At 59.3% G+C, this 22360-nt stretch overlaps 1 protein-coding gene and 1 long non-coding RNA gene across 2 annotated transcripts; both read right to left on the bottom strand.

Moving 5' to 3' along the window:
• Positions 1–63: 63 nt before the first annotated feature.
• ARL8A (ARF like GTPase 8A) lies at positions 64–21203 on the bottom strand. The gene is made up of 7 exons (XM_075115213.1): positions 20748–21203; positions 7159–7239; positions 6327–6400; positions 4318–4411; positions 3128–3195; positions 2034–2104; positions 64–1897 (listed from the first exon to the last, which is right to left on the bottom strand). The coding sequence occupies exons 1-7, from the start codon at positions 20868–20870 to the stop codon at positions 1848–1850; spliced, it is 561 nt and encodes a 186-aa protein (XP_074971314.1). The 5' UTR covers positions 20871–21203; the 3' UTR covers positions 64–1847.
• On the bottom strand, positions 16459–20739 carry LOC142067009 (uncharacterized). The gene is made up of 2 exons (XR_012663871.1): positions 18374–20739; positions 16459–17713 (listed from the first exon to the last, which is right to left on the bottom strand). It is a non-coding gene; the product is annotated as an uncharacterized LOC142067009 (long non-coding RNA).
• Positions 21204–22360: the final 1157 nt, after the last annotated feature.

A 22360-nucleotide genomic window follows, 5' to 3' on the forward strand; every position in this document is an offset into this window, starting at 1 on the left:
GCACCGAGGAGGGATGGGTGGCAGCGACGGCGAGGAAGCCACGTGACTGCAACCACACCCCCCAACGCAAAATTGTTAATTTATTATTATTAGGAGGCAAAAAAATTGTACAGTTACAAGAATCATTTCCCAACAGAGGTCAAATCTGAGTCAAAATATCTCTTAAAAAAAAAAGAGGGGGTGGGGGGTGACAACACTTTACAATTCATTAAATTAAGAAAAAAAAAAGACAAAGGAAACCTCTCTTTGTGCAATTCTGCAAAAACGAGAACAGAAGAGAAACCTCTGGCCTCACTGCCCTGGAGCCGAGCAGGGGAAGGGGCAGCGAGAGGGGCCCTGCAGCCCCCTGCCCCATGGCCACTGCCACCCTCTTCCCCAGCCCTGAGCTGGGGACCGGCAGCTGCCTCCCTGCTGTGCGCTGACCTGATCCCACTGTGCACCCACCCTCCCGATGCCAGCGCGTCCCCCCCAGCCCAGCTAAGTCCCCCCTAAAATGGCCCCAAACATCCTGACCAGGCCCCCAGGCTGCACCTGCAGAGACCCAGCAACTCATCACACAGCACAGATGGGCAAAGCCTTCCTGGCCCCCTCCCCAAATTTCATCTCACCCTCTCCCACCTGCAGACAATGACCCATCTGTGCTCCCCCCCAGGCCCCCCCCCCCCCCCATGTCCCCCCCGAGCCAGGGCGGCAGAGCTGGGGAGCGGGGCACGTCCCGGAGCACCCCCTGGCTCTGGCAGGCAATGTGCGGGTGCACAGGGGTTCTCCCGGCCCCATGCCCCTGAGGAAAGGTGTCTCCATGTGTCCCACCGCTCCTTGGCATCCCTACATGGATGTCCTTGGCTGGAGCAGAGCCAGCAGCCCCTGGCCAGGCACAGGTGATGCCTTTTGGCACGTGAGGAACCAGCGCGGCCACCCTGAGAGGCTACGTGGGGCCCAGCCACCTCTGGAGGCAGCTGGGGCGGGGGGGGGGGCAGGAGCCAGCCCCCCACTGCCCACGGGGGCTGCTGGCATTGCTGGGCCCCTCCTACGCTGGCACCAGCCCCTCGGCTCGCTGCCCAGCACAGTGGAGAAGCAGGGCTGGGCAGTGGGGCAGGATCGGGCCCAGGTGCAGGGGCAGGGGGGACATGGGGCAGGGGCATGAGCAGCCCAGGGCAGCAAGGAGGGAGTGGGGCAGTGGCACAGCAGCTGGAGGCGATGGGGGGGGAGGCTGATTGCAGTGGGTTGCGAGTGATCCCTGTCCCCCTGGAAGGGGCAAGGAGCCTGGGGGGGCAGTGGCATCGCCTCCCCCCCACACCCTACCCATGGAGACAAAGCCCAGGGAAGGGCAAGGCAGGCACGCTCCTGACCCCCCAGCATGCTCCCTGCCCAGGGGTACAGGCAGGACACCCAGAGAAGGGATGGGGGAGCCCCAGGGGACCTGCCAGCAGCCTGGCACAGCCCCATCCCCAAGGATGGCCTTCTGCCACCACCCTTATCTTCCTCCCAGCGCTGACCCTCGGCCGGCCTCAGGGAGCCCACAGCCTTCCTACTACTCACAGGGCCCAGTTTAATAACAGCGCTATCGCTTAAATTAAAAAATTAAAATATATATACATATATATATACTGTATACACAGACAACAACAGAACAGTGCCAAAATGGGAGGAAGAGACAGAGAGGGGAGGAGGGCAGTCGGACATTTTCTTTACAATAAAAACAAGGGCTCCACCTCAACGCGAGTGGAGTCTGGGGTCCCCTAAAAATACCCATCTAGAGAGAGAGCTGGAGGGACAGAGCAGGAGAGAGAAGGGGCGCGGGCTTGTACAATGGCATCTTCCCGATCCGAGCCATGGTCCGTGGGATCTCAGCTTCTCCTAGACTTCGAGTGCTGGATAAGCCACTGTAGGGTGATGTCTGTGAAGGCAAGGGGACACTTAGAGCCCCTCCCTCCTGTACTTGGGGAAAGAGCCGGTGCATGCTGCTCCTGCGGGCACGGGCTGTACCCCTCCCCCAGCACCCGGGGGCCCACGCTGGGGCTGCCGGTACTCACCGATGTTGTCCTTTTCTTTGCAGGAGATGGAGTAGCAACAAATCTCTCGGTCCTGGATGGCGGAGAGATTCCTGCGGGAGAGGAGCGAGCTGTGGCTGCAGACACCCGGGGCTGCGCATCAGCAGCAACAGGAGATGCCTCTGAGCAGCCTTTTGAAGGGTCCCTTCGGACCCCAGATCCAAGAGAGGGGACACTTTGCAGGGGCGACACCTCCCCAGGTTCTCGGGGACCTGCATGCAGGTTGGGCGAGGACACTGGCGCACTGTGCCCATGACCGATGGCCAGGTGCGGTCTGCAGGGGCTACGTGACAGGGCAGGAGGCACCTGACCTCAAGGAGAGCCTGGCCACCAAATCACACAGCTTCCTTCCCTAAACCTTGGCTGCACGGCCCTGCAGCGAGCCAGGGCAGGGAGGGTTTGGGAGCAGCACGGGTCTGGCAGCACAGGAGCCCTGTGGGTGCTGTGGGACAGGGGAGATCTCCGAGGGTAGCTTGGGGGGAGCAGAGATGCTGCGAGCCAGCGCAGCGTCCCAGTCCCCCAGCTGCAGTGGGGCGGGGAGGTGGGCAGCAGGCAGCGTCAGCTGACAGGAGGCCACCGACCAGCATGGCAAAGGGTGGTGAAATAAGGGAGAAGTATATGGATGGTGTAACATGCTGGAGCAGGATCCGACCTGTGAGCACTGAGGGCTGCCCACTGCCAGGGCGCAGCTCCCGCACCAGGCAGCCAGAGCTGTGAGGGGGTGACGGGAGCAGCACCCACGCAGGAGCCCAGCTCCACTGCTGAGTGCTGGGCCGTGCCGAGCCCCAACGCCACCGTGTGGCACACAGGACCCAGCCCTGGCACTGGTGGCTGCGGCTCCCAGCTCCTCTCCATCCCCAGAAGCGCAGAAACATCACCTCTGCCGGCCGCTGCCTCGGGACGTCCCCAGCCACCGGTCTCTGCCAGCCCACCCCAGGTACCACGATGCCACCCCAGCTGGGGAAGGAGCCCTGGCAGAGCACAGCGGGGTGACGGTGCCAGAGAGGGCACAGCAGGAACGGGCGGTCACACTGTCCCAGCCCTACCGCAGCCGCCCAGGCCACCGGCACACTTACATCTTCTCAATGAGCTCCTTCTCATCCAAGGCACCGGGCAGGTCTCGCTTGTTCCCCAGGACTAGGACCTGCAGGAGGGGAGAGGGGACACCTGAAGCTCCTGGCCACCAGACCAAGCAGGAACCTGCTTGAGATGCAAGACGGCCCTGTCCACTTCACCAGGGTGTGCCCAGACAAAGAAAACCCCCTCAGTGGGCAATGAAAAGGCAGAGCACTTCAATTAACAGCCTTAATTAGACTTTACACAGCATCTCCTGAGTACTCTCTAGTCCTAGTGAGAAGCTGGCCGCACAGCACATCCTCCCTGCAGGGCATCAGCATCTCTCATGCCATCTAGAACATTCTCCCAGGAGCCTCTTGCTGTCACTGAGCAAAAAAATCAGGTGAAACGGCTAAACCTAACGTTATCAGGAAGGTGTGAGACACAGATGCCGTGCAGAACCTGCCCTCCGCAGGCAGCCAGCCCAGAAAAGCAATGGCTGTTTGCACCATAAACTGATCTCTCCTTACTTCAAGGCTTTTCACATCCACAATAACATCCTCAGATTATGCAAAGAAAATAATCACCCGGCAGGACTCGTTCATCCCTCCGGAGCGCGTCATGCGACTGTCGTCTGACAAGGACAGCACCGAGGCTGCAGCCGCCTTCCTGGGGTGATCTGGGGCCTCTGCAGCAGCAGCCCAGTAACGCAGCACCCCCCAGTTTAAATTTGGAGACTTGTCAAAAAATAGCACTCAGAAGGGCTGCAAATGTAGCACGTTATGTCGGGAGCTTAATTTAATTGCCAGTGAACGTTTGGGATCTGAGCAAGATCCTCTATTATCTCCTTTCAAAGGATGCCAGTTTTGGATGCTCTGTGAGCATCCCAGCGTCCCACCCTGGCATGCCCAGCGCCGCTGCCACAGCCCACCTCCCGCAAGCATCATGTGAGAGGACAGACCTCACATATTGAGGGGTCTTTTTGGTCTCTTCTAAAGCTCCCTTCCCTTCTGGTTGGCCCGGCCCTGGGCTAGAAGGCATCACTTCCCCAGCTCCTGCAGGAGTGCAGCAGGGAAGGGGACCCCCCTGAGGAAGGGGATCTGCCCCCCGAATCTGCTCTGCGAGGTACAAGCCCCTCGCTGCAAACCGTGGCAGCCACTGGCCTGGGGGCCACGAGCGGCTGGGGGACCTTGTCCAGGTAACAGCTCACCGGGATGCCCTGGAGCTGTGGCTTGTCGAGCAAGTTGTGCAGTTCATTCTTGGAGGCCTCTATCTTCTCCTGGTCAGCGGCATCCACCATGTACCTGCAAGAGGAGGGATGTCCCTGAGCGTAGGCACTGAGGTCCCCGCGCCCTGCTGCTGTGCTGAGGTTTGTGCCACCACCCAACCTTGCTTGCATGGAAGCCACATCGCCCACACCGGCTCTCGGGCCAGTGCATGGAGGTGATGGATAACAGGCTCCTTCCCCCAGGACCCCTCTTGCACAGAAGGCTGTGGGGCTGAGAGCCTCTCGTGTGTCCCAGGGGAGTGGGGGACCTCCCTGTCCCTGCACCCGCAGGGGCCCACCCCACTGACAGCAGGCACTGCCCGGGCAGAAGAGCTGCAAAACACACGTTGTCCCCAGGTGCCCAAGTGAAGCTTGTCTGCATGTGGCAGCTCCTTCTGGAGACACCCAGAATAGAGGACAAGTGGGGAAGACACTGATGATGAAGAGGAGAAGATGTCAACTTGAGATCCTGGCAGGGGGAAGGACCTGCTCATCTTCTCTACAGGAGCAGTCTTGGGCGTGGGGCACAGAGCAAAGGGCACGTGAAGCCAGCAGTCAGCAATGCTTGCTCTGATGGGGAGATTTAGGGAAGGATTTGGCTCTTATGGGCAGACCCCCATCCTGCAAAGGACTTAAGTGAAGCCAAAACTGAGCGGAGGAACTGATCAAAGCAGCCTTTAATTTAAAGATCAAGAAGCTGGGAGAGAAGAAGTGAGAAACACCATCAAGCTTCCGCAGGCCTTGTGGCGTTTATTAAAAATAGGAAAAGAGCCTTTACTTACTGAAGGGCTGAACACAGAAAAATGTGTATGGCTGTACCAAGAGGGAAAAACACCACCCAGGCACTGCCATGAGCTCTCGGCATGCTGGACAGGGTGGGAGGGCTGAGGCAAGAGAAAAGGGACATGGCACAGCTTGAGGCGAGGAAGGCAGACTGAAGCATGACCTGGATGGCCACAGGTCCTTTCATTTCCTCTCAACCAGATGTGCCACTTTGGAAAAATAATGAAATTATGGAAGGAGACAGTCAAAGGAATGGAAAAAAAAGGGATTTTGTCATTCCCAGTGAAGTTCACTGTAATAAAAAGTGTCAAGGACATGTCCCAGTATGGTGAAAATCAACAAGGGCAGGACCAGACACTACTGTCCCAACAAGCAGGACAAGCAGTCCCTCGCTCCTCCTCACCTGCCAGACCTGCAGTTGGGAAGGGCAGTAAAGAAACGGAGCCCTCCAAAATGCCAGGGCACTGTCAGTTGGGGAAGATCACATAAATGTGCTTTTCTAATTGGGTTTAAGCAACACTGATGTGGTCTTCTAGGGTAAATTCTTGTCCTTAGGAGCAGGCAGCCTGCTTCCCACGAGCATCCTGCCAGGCTCATTCCCAGCCTGGACTCCTTGGGACTGCGCTTACTGCAACGTTTGCAAGCAGGGGACATGCGGGGACACTCAGAGGCTTGCTGACAGTCAGCAGTGGATGTTGCAGGGAGACTCCTCTCGGCACAAGATTCATCCAGCAGCACATAAACGCCACAACCTGAAAACATGCTGCTGGTGCCCACCCTTAAAACCAGCCTTTTGCAAAGGGCTGAGCCACACCGATGGCCTTTGCTCAGCCCCTGCGACGAACAGGCAGCGCAGGGGAAGCATGGGAGCCAGGAGGAGCAAGAGCCGAGGAACAGAGCTGGGCAGAGTGATGTGGGAAGGGAAGGGTCTGCCCCGGCTGGGGGACCCGGCTGCCCTGTGCTCAAAGCCCATGAGGCACCAGTCCCAGGGGGAAGCACCCCAACTCCCAGCACAGGTGTCTGGCTCCAGCAGCAAAGGCACTGCAGGTCCTGCGGCTCAGCCCTGCCCAGCACCCTTGGGTGAGGGGACGGGACCGCGCCCCCACCCGCTGGCGGGGCTCAGCATCGGCGCGTGGGTGACGGTGCTCTCGGCTCCCAGGGGTACTCACACGATGGCACTCACTCCACGGCAGTACCGCTCCCACATGCTGCGGAACCGCGGCTGGCCACCGATGTCCCAGAGCTGTGACAGGGAGAAGGCGGCGTTACCCCACCATCCTGCCCACGACCCCACCGTCCTTCCCCACACAGCCACCCCGCCAGAGCACCCGGCATGAACCAAACCCGCCCCAGCCCCTCCTCTTTGCCTCAAACCCAACGAGGAGGCTTCCGACTTGACAAAGAAAGGAGACATCTCAGGAAGGGCAGCTGGAGGGTGTTGAACACCTCCTTTGATGTGCCCCTGCTGGCACGGATGGACCCCCTGGCCCAAACCAGGGGGCTCCTCCCCGTGCCCACCACCCCTCCTGGCCTTTCACTGATGCATTTACCATTTCAAAACACTCAGCATGCTCTCAGAAACATTTCTGCAGCAGGCAGGGATCCCCAATGAGCTTTTCAAGCCCATCCCACTGTAATTTTCCAATCCAGGCCCCTTGGAAGATCCAGAAGGGGTAGAAACCTCCTCTCCCTTTCCTCTTGAGGCAGAGACCACAATTACAAGCCAAGACTTGTTTTTCCCCATGCTCCCATGCCCAGCAAGGTGACCACATCCACGAGTTCCTGCCAGCAAGCCAGAGGTATAAGAAAACCTCCAGCTTTGCAGCCTGGACTGGCTCTTACTGCAGAGATCTGGATCTCCTACATCTCCACCATCTCCTCTGGTGGGTACCTGCAGAAACCTAACAGGGCGGATCTTCCCAACCACAGCTGGGGCTGCCAGCATCTTCACCCCACCTTTCATCCCAAGAGCCCACACCGGCCATTACATTTGCACCTTACCTTTATAGTAACATTCCCCTTGGTGATCTTCCTCATGTTAAAGCCCACCGTCGGGATCATGTCTTCGTTGAACTGTCCTGACTGCAAGCAACAAGGTGAAACAGCGTCAGGAGGCACGGAAAACCCACCAGCCTGCCCCGAGCCGTGCAGCGAGGCCAAAAGCCTGCCTAGAAATAACCCCAAACACTCTGCCAGCCCTGTGGCGGGTACAGCACCACCCTCCTCCTGGCCCACACCAGGAGAAAAATTAGAGCCAAAGAGATAAAATGCCTGCAGAAGGGAAACGCTGCAGCTGCACGGGGCGCAGGGCACCCTGGGTGTCCTGGGGAAGCCCCCAGCCCTGCAGCGAGCTGCTGCCCCCAGCCCCAGGCACGCTGCCGTCTCAGTGGGGTGGCGGAGGCTCGCCCCAGCCAGCCCTTTCCAGGTGGGATTCCCAAGCCCTCCGCAGGAGGAGGCAGAGGTCTGTGCCCACTGCAGTGACCTCAGGTCAGCCGTGCCGGGCCCAAACCTCTCCCGCAAAACCCGCTGGCAGCCCTGCAGAAACCCTGAGTGCAGGCAGGTGGCCGGGCTTCTGACCCAGGAGAGCCACCTCCTGCATCGGCTCCTGTTCGGCCATGAGTCCTGGGGGCTCTGGCACGTTTCCTGCTTCCGATCATTTATGGCCCAGCCCAAACCAGACTGACTTTTGCTTTCCTGCAGGTCTGCCGCCTGCCTGCATGGGTCCTCAAGCCTCTGCACCCCGCCCGTACATGAGAGCCGGGTGCTTGTGCTGGATGACGTGGCGGGATGCAAAGGGTCCCTCCCCAGGAGCTGCCATCGCGTGTCCCCCAGCAGCACAGCTCCGAGCCGTGTCAGGCAGGAGAAGCATGAAATGGCCACAGATTTGCAGCATCCCAGTGCCACAGCGAAACTAGCTTTGTCTTGTCAGAGCAGTGAGCAGGAACAGTCCCTCTGCTGCTGTGGGGAGATGCCGCCTCGCCAGCCCACGTGCCTGGCTCTGCACTGGAGGGACAGAACGGCACTGGTCTGTTAAAACCCATCCCATCTACCCGTTTGCTGCTCAAATCCCAACACCGCAAGATGGTCCTGGGCTGAGCAGCACAGAGGGATGCTCCGGGCAGCCCCAGCAGCACCCCCGGGGCAGGGGCAGGAGCTGCCACAGCCATTCACCCTCTGCCTCTTGCAGCCTCCCGCCTGGCCCGCAGCCTCACTGGCACTCAAAACAGGTTTATCTTCTTCGCTTTCTAAATGTATCCTTGTGGAAGGCCCTGCACTGGGATGCTGGGGAAGCCAACAGGGAAGGAGCTTTGATAACCAGGATACCTCAGTGCTGGGGCTTTTGGCCATCAGTGCCAGAAACTTGCAGGAACCACCAGCCGTGGCCAAACTCATCCCAGCAGCTCTTAACTGGCTTAAATTCTCAGTTTCTGCAGGACTTTTCTGGGTTTTCTTTCAGTTAACACAAATCTCAAAAACGGAAGGCAATTTATACCCTTTTCTGATAAGCAGAATTTTGTGCCTGGCCGAGCCAACCACTCCCCCAGAGCCACCACATCAGCGAGTCCCCAGGGTTTTCCTGACCTCTTCCAACGGTTCTGCAATACGCACTGCTTCCCTTTTTCATTTCCCGTTTGCATTCATCAGCAAAGCCCAACAGCCAGGGGGGCTCTGAGCCACGGGGCACCCAGGAACCATGCTGGGGACTGGCGGGGAAGAGCAACGGGGGAGAGGAGGGGAAGCAGGCAGGAATCCCTCTACCACCGGCTGATATGGCGGATGTCTCCTGTGGACTGAGCTTCAACACACACTTTGGCTTTATGGACCAGGTTTTAAAGAATTATCATGACTGGAAGGCGTGGAGAGCAATTGCTGAAAGCTCTCAGAAGCACCTCCATTGGGATCCCAGACCACATCGCGGGAACTTCTGGCTGTGTGAAAGCCACCTGAGACATGGTTCATGTGCGATGGTAGCTCTTGTTCCAGGAAGGGATGGGCTGCAGGAGCCAGGAGTCACCTCTGCTCTCCCCCGCGAGAGATGGGAGCGAGCTCGTCTCCGTGAGCAGAGCATGGCCTTGCTCCTGCCCCAAATCCTTCCCCCACCGTGGCACCTGCCTCCAGGCCCACGGCCAAGGGGCCAACACAAAACCACTCAGGCTGTCCAGAAAAGGCCGGCCTGGGAACATGAGATGTTGTGGTCCAGGATCGTTTGCACGTGGTCCCTGCTGTCCTGGCACCCACGGTGGCGTCTTCAGTGTGCTGCAACGTTCTCCTTCTGCAACAGCTGCTTTCTGAAAGCAACTTTAATCAGTAGAAACATGATGTCCCCTCTTCCCTCTCCAACTTTCTTGGATGCTGACACCTCCAGCACATCTTCAACTACCTGCAGGGTCCAGCCATCGGCAGCTCCACTACTGGCGAGAGCGGAGACCAGCCCAGCTGTAGGCACGCAAAAGCTTTGCTGGACCCACCTTTCCTCCAGATTTTGGTTACGCAATGGACACAGCATCCGTGCTGACCCCAGAGACCGTGCCCAGCTGCACCAGTCGCTTGGGAATGGGACTCTTCCAGGAGGCGCAAAAACCCTTGCAGGAAAGATGCATTTTGTGGCTACAACAGGATCAGGTCTTTGCAGGCTCTAGTTCATCGGTGGTTTCGCCAGGGTCCCCTCAGCACCCTGGCCAAATCACCCTGTCTCGGTGCCCTGGCTGGAAGACAAATTACCTTTCTGCCTAGCCCCACCACTTTCCAGTTGGGTTACTGGGAGAGGCAGCCAGGATCCAGCTTTTGTGGGGGCGAGCAGTGCCCCCAGCTCACTTCGAGCCCCATCCTCTGCCACATGCACGTGTACACCATGTCGCCTGTCACTTCAGCCATCGTCCCCCGCTCGGCCAGCACCTGGGACCTCAGCTTGCTGGCATACATGAAGAAGCAACCTCAGGCCCCGCCCTGGCGAGCAGGGTGCCAAGCCGAGGTGGCCAGGCCCTGCTCCTCGCCGTGGCCAGGCGGCTGTCACCCTGTCCTAGCACAGGGTGGCACCACTTTGATGCAACCTCCTCTCGATAAATCGCTGCTGGCTGTTTTACAGCCCCATATCCCCAGGTGCTCACAAACAAGCCATTCCTTGGGGACTGGAGATGGCAGCATCAAAAGCCCAGCCCCTGGTCATCTAAAATCCTGTCTCCACCAGAACATGGTCCTCCATGGGGCAGAGGCAGATGCCCAAAGTGCCCTTGGCTGGATGACTCCCAATGCCTGGACCACCCCAAACCACGCAGCCTCACGCTCCTGCAGGCATCCCCCGCCGCGTGGCACAGCGCCGGGTCCCTGACGAACCCCGTCCAAGCTCCAACCCGGAGAGAAAGGCGGGGGGTTCAACTTCTCACCCACAAGCTCCCTGACCAGCTCTGTGCACAGCGCAGGGCAGAAGCGCCTGGCAGCCGGGAGCTTCGCTTGCAAAGCAGCTGCTCTTCCAGCTCTTCTTCAAAACAGAGCAGCCCCGCTGCACCGGCTTGCTCCGGCCTCCCAGCACAACTTGCACCACCAAGCCGAGCCATGACAGCCCCACAGACGGACACTTGACTCCAAGCATCCCATTCGGACGGGAAAAAGCCAAACTGAAGCCAAGCCTTTACAATGTTTCCCTTTGTCTTACAGCTCCTTGGGGCTCTAAGCATTGCAGGGCACCTACATCATGGAGCCACGTGTCCCACTGCAGAACGCACTGGGGGCGACAGGGCTGTCCCCAAGTGCAGCACAGCCCTCCCACGGAACCCAGAGACCTGGGAAGGGGGACTGCCACCCGAAGCCAGGTGGGGTGGAGCTACCCCAGGGCTGGCAGCAAGGAGGGAGAGCCACACGGGTCCAAGAGTGAGACAATCCCAAATCCTCAGCATGTTTTGGTTTCAAAACCTCCATGCAGCGGGATCACATTGAAGGTACTCCTGTCAGCCAGACCCCACCACGATGGGCCTGCCAGCAGCCCAAGGTGGACAAACATGGTACTGTGGGAGAGGGATGGGCACCCCTGTCCCCCTCCATCCCAAAGCAGAAGGTCTCAAAACCACCACCTGCAATTAGCATACATAGACACATGGCCAGGCCATACTCCAGGTGACCCAGGAGCCCAGGTGATGCCGGTGTGACCAACACTGCTAGTAAATGCCAGTAAGCCCCCGGGAGCCAGGCAAGGCGATGCTCTCCAGGACAGATTCATCCCACTCCCTGCAATGCAGCTAATGGCTCTTTTTTTTTTTCTTAGAGCATGGTATCCCTGAAGCACAGTTTCTTTCAGAAAAATGAGGTTTCTCAGATGAAAGATCCTTGGGTTGCTTTTGCTTCTTCAGCACTGCACCACAGCCCGAAACACCCTGGATGGTGGTGCTGAGGCTGCGCTGACCCAACACCCTGTCAGAGGCAGAGAGGGATGCACATACACATGAGATGCTCCCAGCAGCTCCCCAGGGACGCGCAACGCAGCTCTCGACTCCGAGGTGGAGAAGGCTTTTCTATAGAAGAGTTGCAGCAATGTTTGCTCCCACACTCCCTTCAGACGGACCCTGCAACTGCCCACAAATCTATTAGCTGTTGCTCTTGTTCAGGATGAGTCTGTAATGAGGCAGCATCTGGGTGGAGGAAAAGAGGTGGTGGCCACACAAAGCGCTGGTGGCTCTAAAGTGACTGCTGCTGGCCCAAGCATTGGGGTACTGGATGTGCACAGACCCCACCAGCATCAGCACTCCTTGATGGCAGCACAGGGTCTGTTATAGAAACCCTGGAGAAAAGCAAAAGCCTCCAGACACAAGCAAGGCACAGAGAAGGTCCCCTCCTGCGAGCTTGGGGAACGATGTGGGACAGGACCAAGGCAGAGCCACTCTGCACCGCACATCCCAAGCCAACCCAGCAACACAGGAGCAGCAGGCAACACCTTTGGAGGACTCCAGATCCTTTGGGACAAGGCAAAGGTCACAGCTTAGCAGCTCTGCCCTGAGCATCGCCCTCCTGAAGGAAACGGAAGCAGCCTTTCTGCTGTCCAGTGCACGTCTCCAAACATGATGGACCCACCTCAGCTGGCTACATGGTACCAGCACCCCTGGTTCTGCCCACCCAGCCCAGTGCATGGCCCCAGCAATGGAGCCTTGAAGACATGGTGTTTAATGCATCCCCACCCATAATGCCTCCGTCCCCCTGCTCCATCACTGCCAGCATCCATCTGCCCCCACCCCCACAGTCCAATCCAGCTCATACAAACTCAGCGCTGGAGCAGCTTGGCCCAACTCTTGTTCCTGAGGTTGCTCGGTCTCCCTTGGTCTTCTACTGAACTACAGTGCTCAGGTTGTCCCCACTTCAATCACTGCTCTGGCTTCTCAGAGACCTCTGGCCATTGCCCTGCTCTCAGCTGGACGCTCTCCCTTCCCATCCCTCCCTCCCCCAAGCACAGCATCCCAAACCAGCCGCGACGCCCCAGCCGAGGCAGCGGCAGCCAGCAGCAGGGCTGGGGGAGCTTCCACTTGGCAGGACGCTTGCACTCCAGAGGGTACAGCACTGCGGTAGCTGTGCTGCAGGCCCGCAGCCTGGCCAGAACGCAGGTGGCACCTCATGAAGACAAATCCTTGTGCCCTCCTTTCTGAGCTGGGTTTAATCAAGGGGGAGCTGCAGGGAATCTCCTAGATGAGCCTGGCAGAGGTAATTATTAAGTTCTGTGATAAAAAAGCTCATCCGCACACACACAAAGAGCACAAAGAGGCAAGAACAGGTGGATGAACCCCCAAAACTCCCAGTCCAGCTACTCCCACGGCAGGACGGCCAGAGCCGGTTCCTCTACCCACGGGCACAACGGCAAGTGGGGAACCCCAAGTATGGCAGGGGAGAAGCACCTTGCATTGCACAAGACTTCTGGGACGTCTCTGGGAACAAACTTGGGAAAACAGAGGGATAGGGGATAAAAAGGGTCAACAGGATGCTGGTGAGTAGGTTTGTCTGGCCATGCCTCGTGCTCAACCAGCGCAGTCTGTCCAGCCTTACCAAACCGCATTTCTAACTATTTCCCGGGGTAAGGGCCCCCATCTCCTGTGTGCTCGTGTGCGTTTGGGGGTCTGAGCACCTGCAGCTGGTCCCTGAACCAGGGGTCAGCAGCTGCTCGTCCCTGGTGCAGCCACCGCGGAGCAGGTGGAGTTGCCATGGAGCCAGAGGGTGGACACGCCCAGAAGGGAGACCATGGGAGGAGGTGACTGCTGGAGGGACCAGGAGGTCCGGGACAACTGCCAGAGCAGCCGTGGGGCCTCTGCGTGTGTGTGTGTTATGGCTGGGGAACGCCACAGCCATGGTGGGCAGGGCTGGTGGCAACCAGTGAAACTGAATTCAAGTGAAATCCTTACTTTCTCCAAGGCTGTAAAGATGAGAGCAAAGTAAATATTTAAGCAGTGGCCACAGAAACCAACTCTTCCACCTGCTGAAGCTGCTGCTCCTGAGAAGAGGAGTTAACTAGGAGAGAAAATCAGCAAAAAGGCAATAATTAAAAAGCAGGCGTAGGGAAGCCCAGAGCTACACCAATGCTGATACGTTCTCTACTTTCAGAGGCAAGGAGGACTGCATTTGCTTTTTCCATTGGAAAAAAAAGAAAAAAAAAAACCCAGAACAAGAAAAATGGAGAAGCAAGCAGTGGGTGCAGGCTGTGCAAACAGAGGAGAAGGCTGGGGACAAGGACATGCCTCTCACGAGGCTGTAGCTGGTAGACTTTTGCTACCGGCCCAGAAAAACCAGGAAGTTGCTCCTTGGCCATCCGTCCATGGCTCCAAGCTTGCAGAGCCATCGGCCTCCGATGCACGTGTTGTTCATCCCTTTAAGGCAGTGAGTACCCACCACCGATCCACCAGGCACAGACGCCAAGTTTTGAGCTCGTACGTGCCTGACTCTGCCCATTCCCAACATGCCCTTGGGCACCAGCTCCTCCCTCAGACCCCTGCAAAGCGCACGAGGACATGGAGTCCCACCACACCTTCTCAAGCAGCACCTGGCTTCACCGCAGGGGTGAAGGCTGATTGCTGAAGGGTTAACGAAGCGGTGGTATGCCATACGGGACCTTTCAGGTGAGGGGCACCGGTCCAGCAGTTGCTGTAAGGACCAAGCAGAAAAATAAAGCCCTCACTGAGCTCGCCACAGCCTGGTAGTCCTTGGTTCTTCAAAGCTGGATCAATCTCCAAGGCTTTGGAGCAAATCTCCTGCTTTGAAAGACCAGAGATCTCCAACCCAGGCTGCTCGAGGCTCATGCTACCCTTCAATTTCACAATCTTACTGACGTTTACATTCTTCTGGGCTGCCTTTTAACTTTGCACTCTCTAATTAAAAAAAAAAAAAAATTACAACACTCCTTAATTAGCAGGTCTTTGCTACGTCCGGACCTCAGGTTATGCTGAGGGCGGATTCAAGGGCTATGCTTGGGTTTTTCAGGATGTGCCAGTGCTCTCACCCAGCAGACAGCACCCACACATGGCCAGGCAGACACTTCCACACCCAGCTCTACCCCGGCACCTGCACACGCCCGTGCCCAGGAAAGCCTGGCCAGGGCGCAGCAGTCCCAAACGCCACCGTTCGGGTGCAGCGTGATGCCGGCACCCATCAGCCGTGGGATGGGTCAGTCGCTCTTCTCAGCGTTCTCAGGTTCGGGGACCAGCTGCAGGTGCTCAGACCCCCAAACGCACACGAGCACACAGGAGATGGGGGCCCTTACCCCGGGAAATAGTTAGAAATGCGGTTTGGTAAGACAGGACAGACTGCGCTGGCTGAGCCCAGGGCGGTTGAGCCAGGCCAATGTACTGACCAGCAACCTGCTGACACACCACAGACACTGTTTATTCCCTTATTCCCCATGTTTGTTCCCATAAACATTCCAGAAGCCTCATGCAATGCCAAGGTGCTTCTCCCCTCCTATACTTTGGGTTCTCCACCATGCCTCCGAGCTGGGGCAGCAATGGCTCAGAGAAGTGCCATGATGGTGGGGGGGTGGGGAAGGTTTAAGGCAGCCTGAGCATGGCACAAAAGTGTCCCACCAGGCTCGGTCCCTCTCCCAGCATCCCCAGAGCCCCTCACAGTGCACAGCTGGTCCCGCAAACCCTTGTCCTGAGCTGGGCAGCAACACATCCACGGCTCTTCTGGCGAAGCCCAGAGTGCAGGCAAGACCCCGCTGCCCCCAGTACACAGGGACAAGGCCTGGAGCAGCCAAGCAGCTTTACCACCATGGGCTGCACAGGGCATCTATGGGTTGAACGGCACCGCAGCAAGCCAGGGGCTGGTGCCAAGGACGCCGGGCTGGGTGCATTCACCCTGGTGTGTACATCCAGGCACGGGCTGGACCCTGGAGCACCCGCGGTGGCCAGCTCACGGCTCTGCAACACACTGCTCTTCAGGGCAAGCAGATGGGCTTGTTTGGGGTTTCTTGCCAAGCAGGAAGGAGATGGTGCCACTGCCTACCTGGGTGACCCTGGTCAAGCCCTTCGGACCTGCTTACATTTCTACTCTGGACAATGCGACTCACACTCAGGCATCATTTGTCTGTATTGGGACCAGTGCCTGTACTGGGACCAGTACAGTTCAATATCTTCATCAGTGACACAGACAGCGGGATCAAGTGCAACCTCAGCAAGTTTGCAGATGACACCAAGCTGAGTGGTGCTGCTGGCACACCTGAGGGATGGGCTGTCATCCAGAGGGACCTGGAGAAGCTGAAGAAGTGGGGTCTGTGGGAGCCTCGAGAGGTTCAACAAGTCCAAGCGTAAGCTCCTGCACCTGGGTCGGGGCAACCCCCGCTACCAACCCAGGCTGGGGGATGGAGGGGTGGGGAGCAGCCCTGAGAAGGACTTGGGGGTGCTGGTGGGTGAAAAGCTGGACAGGAGCCAACAATGTGCTCTTGCAGCCCAGAAGCCGGCCGTGCCCTGGGCTGCATCCCCGGCAGCGCGGGCAGCAGGGCGAGGGAGGGGGTCCTGCCCCTCTGCCCTGCTCTGTGAGACCCCCCTGCAGCGCCGCCTCCAGCTCGGGGCTCCTCAGCACGGGACAGACACGGGGCTGCTGGAGCGGGGCCAGAGGGGGCACAGAAATGCTCCGGGGGCTGGAGCCCCTCTGCTGCGAGGCCGGGCTGGGAGAGTTGGGGGTGTTCAGCTGGGGAAGAGAAGGCTGCGGGGAGACCTTATTGCAGCCTTTCAATACTTAAAAGGAGCTTAGAAGAAAGATGGGGACAGACTTTTTAGTAGGACCTGTATCGACAGGACAAGGGGTGATGGTTTTAAACTACAAGAGGGTAGATTCAGATTAGACATAAGGAAGAAATTTTTTACTATGAGGATGGTGAAACACTGGAACAGGTTGCCCAGGGAGGTGGTAGATTCTCTAGAAACACTCAAGGCCAGGCTGGACGGGGCTCTGAGCAACCTGAGCTAGTTGAAGATGTCCCTGCTCACTACAGGGTGGGTGGACTAGATGGCCTCTAAAGGTCCCTTCCAACCCAAACCATTCTACGATCCTGGAAAAAACTCACTGTCCATTTTTTCTTGGCTCATGATGACAGAGGACCCGACGGAATGGCAGGGAGATGTGCCGGGGAGGGTTAGGCTGGGTATTAGGAAAAGGTTCTTCCCCCAGAGGGTGGTGGAGCCCTGGAACAGGCTCCCCAGGGAGGCCTGGAGATGTTCAAGAAGCACTTGGACAACACCCTCAGAGACATGGTGTGAATTTGGGCTTGTCCTGTGCAGGGACGGGAGCTGGACTTGACGGTCCTTGTGGGTCTCTTCCAGCTCAGGACATCCTATGATTCTATGAGAGCTTGCAGCAGCAAGGCAAGGCTGTGCTGGGCCCAGCCAGCTCCTTCTCCTCTTCCAAAAACATGGAGAAACCCCTGCAAAAAACCTACTGCCTTTTGTGTTATGAAGCTCAGGTGCAACAGAAGCAGCCGTCGAGGGCCCAGACTCTGCATCTGGAGGCAGAATGACCACCCAGAGCAAGGACCCACATCCTCCTCCCACCCCGTCGTGGCCCTGCCAGACCCCACACAAGGGGCACGTCCAGAGCTACTGGGAGAGGTGGGTGGCAGGCAGGCCGGCGAAAATGCACTGGAACAAGGTCTCCTTGCTTCCCTCTCATCATCATCACCAGCATCTCATCTCTACCTCCCCACCAACCCTTGGGGACCTTGCAGGACCTGAAGATGCCAACTCCCCTCCCAGGTTCAGGCACCCCAGCGCACCCTGCAGGGACGGGCCAGCTGGCCAGCGGAGGGGGACGGTGACTCCCTGGGACGGGTGGGAGCCAGCGCTGAGCTCTGCGGCCCTTGAGCCGCTGTCAGGATGCACCCCAACCAGCAGCGCTGTCGGAGAGCTGGCCAGCTGCCACCGCATCCATCATCCTACCTGATGCCACGTACCAGGCTGACGTGGTTTCCTCTTGCAGCATTGCTTGGAATCACTTTCTGAGCGGGGTTCAAGCGCGGGATGCTGCCCAAGGCACCCCCACCACGCAGCTTTGACACCCAGCACTCAGTCTCTGCAGCTCCGCTCCCTTGGAAGGCTCTCTAGCGCAGGTGGAAGATGTGTGATGTTGAGTCAAAAGCAGCAAAACACTTTTTTCTAAACGTGTCTGCACTGATGGGTTTTGAGCCCCAGCACCCGTTGAGGGGCTCCCAATTCCCCCAAGTTTCACCCTCATCATCCCCAGACTGGGGAAAAGACAGCTAAAAGCCCACCAGCTTCAGGTTAAACCCAAGCTCAGATGTGTTCTACAGTCTTTCGCCCCTCCTTGCATGCAGGACTTCAGCTCCTGACAGCCAGGGAGACAAAAAATGAGCCCTGAAGAATAAAACCCCCAGCCAGGTCACCCAGAAGGCATCACCCCCTGCATCGTGGCTGCCCTCAGCAAAGCCTTCGCCTGGCACAGCCACAGCTCTGGGCTGCTGTAGGAAATCACCCAATCCTCCAGGCAACTGGATTCCATTTTCCAGCCAGGTGCAGCTAAAAATCCTGGAAGACAAGGATGGCACGAAGGCCCCCGGAGCACCTCCAGCCCCAGCGCCTGTATCGCTCCACGGGCCAGGGGAGCATCAACTGCGCCCACAGAGGTTTCTTGGGAGATCTCCCCAACAACGCTGATGTCCAAGACTTTTTAGTTCAGGTTTTTCCCTTCCCCAAAGCCCAAATCACAGCTATTTCCCCTTCTAGCGCTTTCATTACGTCACCTTAAACCCAGACAGCTCAAACACTTCTCATGCAGTTCCTGTTGAGTCGGGATTTTCTGTGTGCCCTGTTGTTACTCAGCTGTCCCCGACAAGCCTGTCCTTACAGGACGTTTCTTGAAGGTCAGTGCCTCTTTTTGGTGCGAGTCTGCCACAAAATCTGAACTTTCCAAATAACTTCACAGGCAGAGGCAAAACTGCAGCAGAGACTCCTTGCTCAGCACCCTGAGCCCGACCGCTCTGCAAGGTGCCCCCACCACAGAGGTGCCACCTCCCAACGCACCAGCAGACCACGAAGCCAGCTTCAGCCCACGCACACAGAGCTTCCTTCGAGAGCTGCTGTAATTCTGGGGTGTCGCCAGCAATACGGGCTAGGTGGGAAAAGTCTCGGTGCACGGGTCTTGCAGGAGGGGTCTTGCACACAGCAAAATGGCAAGGTACGAAATGTTTACTTGCAGAAGCAGGAACCCCACCAAAGCCCATGCTGAGCCCTGCCTGCTGCAGACCCGACGGGAAAGGAGGCGGCACGTGGGGAAAGGGGTGGCACAAGAGCCGTTACAAGAGGATGAGGACATCCCCAGCGATATCCAGCTCCACGCTGGCAAAACAGCCCAGCAGGTTTGGGATACCCATCACCCTTCAAAGCTTATCCCACTATTGAAAAAGGTACCAAATTACTTTTCCATTTCTAACGCAGCCTGTGTCGTTATTAGCATGCTAGCAACACATGGCGGGTCCAGAGCAGGACTAGCCCAGGTGTGGCACCGCCACGGCCCCCCGACATGAGACTGCAAAAAAGGACCATTAAACACACAAACAGTGGAGACGAAGTCACCCCAAAAAGGACTGGTGCTCATGGTCACTGTCCCAGAGCCACAAAGGTCCCTGTCCCCCAAGGCTGGCGTGGGTCTGCAGGGAGAACCAGCAGGAGACCTGAGCACCGAGTGGTGACTGCCAGCAACACAGCTCGAGAGCAGGAGCTCTGTTGTCTGGGTTGAAAAGCATTTTAGAGTGTCCTCCCACTGTCCCACAGCACTTCAGGAAGGACGTTTTCGTCCGTGCAGTGCCCAGCACTGAGGGAAACCCTGCCAGGGAGCACAGCTACAGCGCAACGAAGCCTCCAAATTAGCTGCAAGATCACCTTTGACGGCCCAGCAGCTTCCAGCGCCCTGAGCGAGCAGAAATAACTTGCTTTGCTTCGGAGCCAAGGCACCGCGCGAAGCAGCGTGCACAGACGAGGGGGGCCATGGGGGAACTGGGACAGCCAGACAATCCGCATCCGCCTCCCTCCATGAAACCCCTGGGAGTGACAGCCCCTGCCCCTTCGGGATCGGCCCGGCAGCGGCTCCTGCCTTGCAGCATCACATCTGGGAAGGATGAGAATAACCCAAAAAGGAAGAGGGGAGATTCCAACGAGCATACCCATGGAAACCACACCCTGGGCTTCGGGGTCCGGAGCACCCCCTGCTCCTGCTCCGCCGCCGGACCCAGGGACCCCAGGGACGAGGCAGTGCAGCCGGCAAGAGGCCGGGGTTAAAGGGTCCCCAGGGCGGGTGTCGCTACCCCATTTGGGTGCAAAGCTTGTGTCGCTGCAGCAGCACCCCAGCACCCCCGGAGCGCCACTGTCGGTGGGTGCCGCCCGAGGCGGGGACAGAGGGTCACAAGGCAAATCACCTCCCACACCGGCCACCGAGCAAAAACCCCGCGAGCCCGGCACGGTGGTCACGAGGCCCCACCTGCGGTCGCTCAGCGGCGGCGGGGCCCGGCCATGACAAAGCGCCTGCCGCAAAGGGGACGAGGGCAGGAGCTTCCCCTGGCGCCCAGGGCCCCGCAGCCCTGGCAGCGGCAGCCGCCCAGGGGGACCGGCCCGTGCCCCGAAACCGGCAGCTCCCGAGCGGCGGAGCCGCAGCCGCGCGGGGCAGGCGGGTGCCGGGACCCTGCCCAGGGCCTGCTCCGGCTGCGGCCCCCGGCCGCCGCGCTCCGCACCGAGCATGCGGGGAGCGAACGCCGGGGTTTGCCCGGGGCCTCCCGGGGCTGCTGGGCCTGCACCCCACAGCCCGCACCCCTCAGCCTGCACCCCGCATCCCCACTCCCCAAATGCATTTCCGGGCTGGGGTGCCATAGGGCGGAGCAATTCTGGGGAGCAACCGCGTGTGTGCAAGACTGGGGTGCAACGAGGGGGGATGCGAGATGAATGCAATAGGGGGGAGCATGACTTGGGAGCAGCGAGGTGGGGTGCAATACGGGTGCAACGTGGGGTGCAAGGCCAAAGGGGGTGAGTGTCGAGGCGAGCCCCTCGCAGCGGCACCGCCGGGCCCCGGGGCCGCGCTCGGGACGTGCGGGGGCGCTGCGGGGGGGCGGGGGGAGCGGCACTCACCGCGATCACGTTGACGAAGGTGGTCTTGCCCGAGTACTGCAGCCCCACCAGGGTCAGCTCCATCTCCTCCTTCCAGAACAGCGCCCGGAACCAGTCCAGCAGCTTGTTGAAGAGGGCCAGCATGGTGCCGGGCCGGGCCGAGCCGAGCTGAGCCGAGCCTAGCGGGGCCAAGCCGGGCCGGGCCGGGCCGAGCGGGGCCAGCCGGGGCGGGGCCGAGCCGAGCCGAGCCGATCGAGGCCGAGCCGGGCCGAGCGCGTCCGGGCGGAGCCGATTGACGCCGAGCCGGGCCGAGCGCGTCCGGGCGGAGCCGATCGAGGCAGGGCCGAGCCGCCGCCGCCGCCGCCGCCCCGGTATTGTCCGCGCGCCGCGCACCCTCCTGCAGCACCGCCGCGCGCCGCCCCGCGCCCTGCGCGCGCCGGGTGGGGCCCGCGCGCCGCCCGCCACCACTGCCGCCCCCTGCCGGATGGGAGGACCGGCCAGTGCCAGGCCCGGCCTGACACCCTGCACCCCTCCACACCCCGCACCCCCACACCCTGCACCCCCACACCCGGCACCCCGGACAGCCTGCACCCCGCACCCCCAGCGCCCAGCACTTCCGAACCCCAGCACCCTGCACCCCCAGTACCCCCACACATTCTGCACACCCAGCACCCCCGTACTCCTGGCATACATGCACGCTGTGCACCCAGCACCCCTGCACCCCCAACCCTGCACCCCCAGGACCCCTGCACCTCCAGGACTCTTGCACTGATCATCCCCCACACCCCTGCACCCTCAGTACCCCAGGACTTTTGCAACCCCAGCACCACTCCACCCTAGACCCCTGCACCATGCACCTCTGCACCCTTGTGCCCTGCAACCGCCCCAGCCAGCACCCCCAACACCCCCTGCGTCCCTGGCACACCCTGCACCCCAGTACCCCTGCAGCCTGCACCCCTGTGGCCCCAGCACCTCTGCACCCTGCACCAGCCCTGCACCTGGCAGCACTTGCACCTTCCTGAGTCCTGCAACTTCTGCACCCAGCACCCCCACACCCCCATCACCCGCTGTGCCCTTTTGCACCCAGTGACCCCACACCTGGCAGTCTGCACCGCCAGCACGTGGCTGGCAGCCTGCCCTGGCTGGCACGTATCCTGCACCCTGGGACAGAACCTTTGCAGCAGCCAGCACCTGCCCCCTCCAACCATGCCAGCTGGGCAGACCTCCAATCCTGCACCCTTGCATGTCTCCTCCCCTGGACCCCAGCTCCCCCATGCTCCTGAGGGTCCCACAGGGCCCCTGGGCACCCACAGCAGGGCTGGGCCAGCCTGTGGGGCTGCTCCCCTGCCCTCCAGCCCCACTGCAGCCCACGCTCTTTTCTTTCTCATGCTGTTTTCTTTTTAGTCATGGGACAGTCACTAGTTTTGTGGATTTGGAGCCTAGGTTTATACCTCGCACTTTGCCCCTGGGCCTCAGCTTCCCCAGGCAACAGGATGCAGGTGCTCTCATATTTTGACCCAGTATTGATTTCCCAAGACAAGACCTCTGCAGAGCCAGGAGCCCAGAGCGATGTCACAAGAGCTGATGAGCAATTTTCTACATGCAGAATGACACACAGTCCAAAGGCATGACTT

This window comes from Phalacrocorax aristotelis, chromosome 21 (genome assembly GCF_949628215.1).
Source record: "Phalacrocorax aristotelis chromosome 21, bGulAri2.1, whole genome shotgun sequence".
In the NCBI taxonomy this organism is placed as follows: domain Eukaryota; kingdom Metazoa; phylum Chordata; class Aves; order Suliformes; family Phalacrocoracidae; genus Phalacrocorax; species Phalacrocorax aristotelis.

Excerpts from the sequence above, each read along its gene's own strand:
- ARL8A (XM_075115213.1), bottom strand. The coding sequence starts at position 20,870 with ATGCTGGCCCTCTTCAACAAGCTGCTGGACTGGTTCCGGGCGCTGTTC. Across the intron at positions 7,240-20,747 it reads CCTTCGTCAACGTGATCGCG|TCAGGACAGTTCAACGAAGA; the intron begins GTGAGTGCCGCT and ends TGTTGCTTGCAG. Across the intron at positions 4,412-6,326 it reads CGTGGAGTGAGTGCCATCGT|GTACATGGTGGATGCCGCTG; the intron begins GTGAGTACCCCT and ends CTCCTCTTGCAG.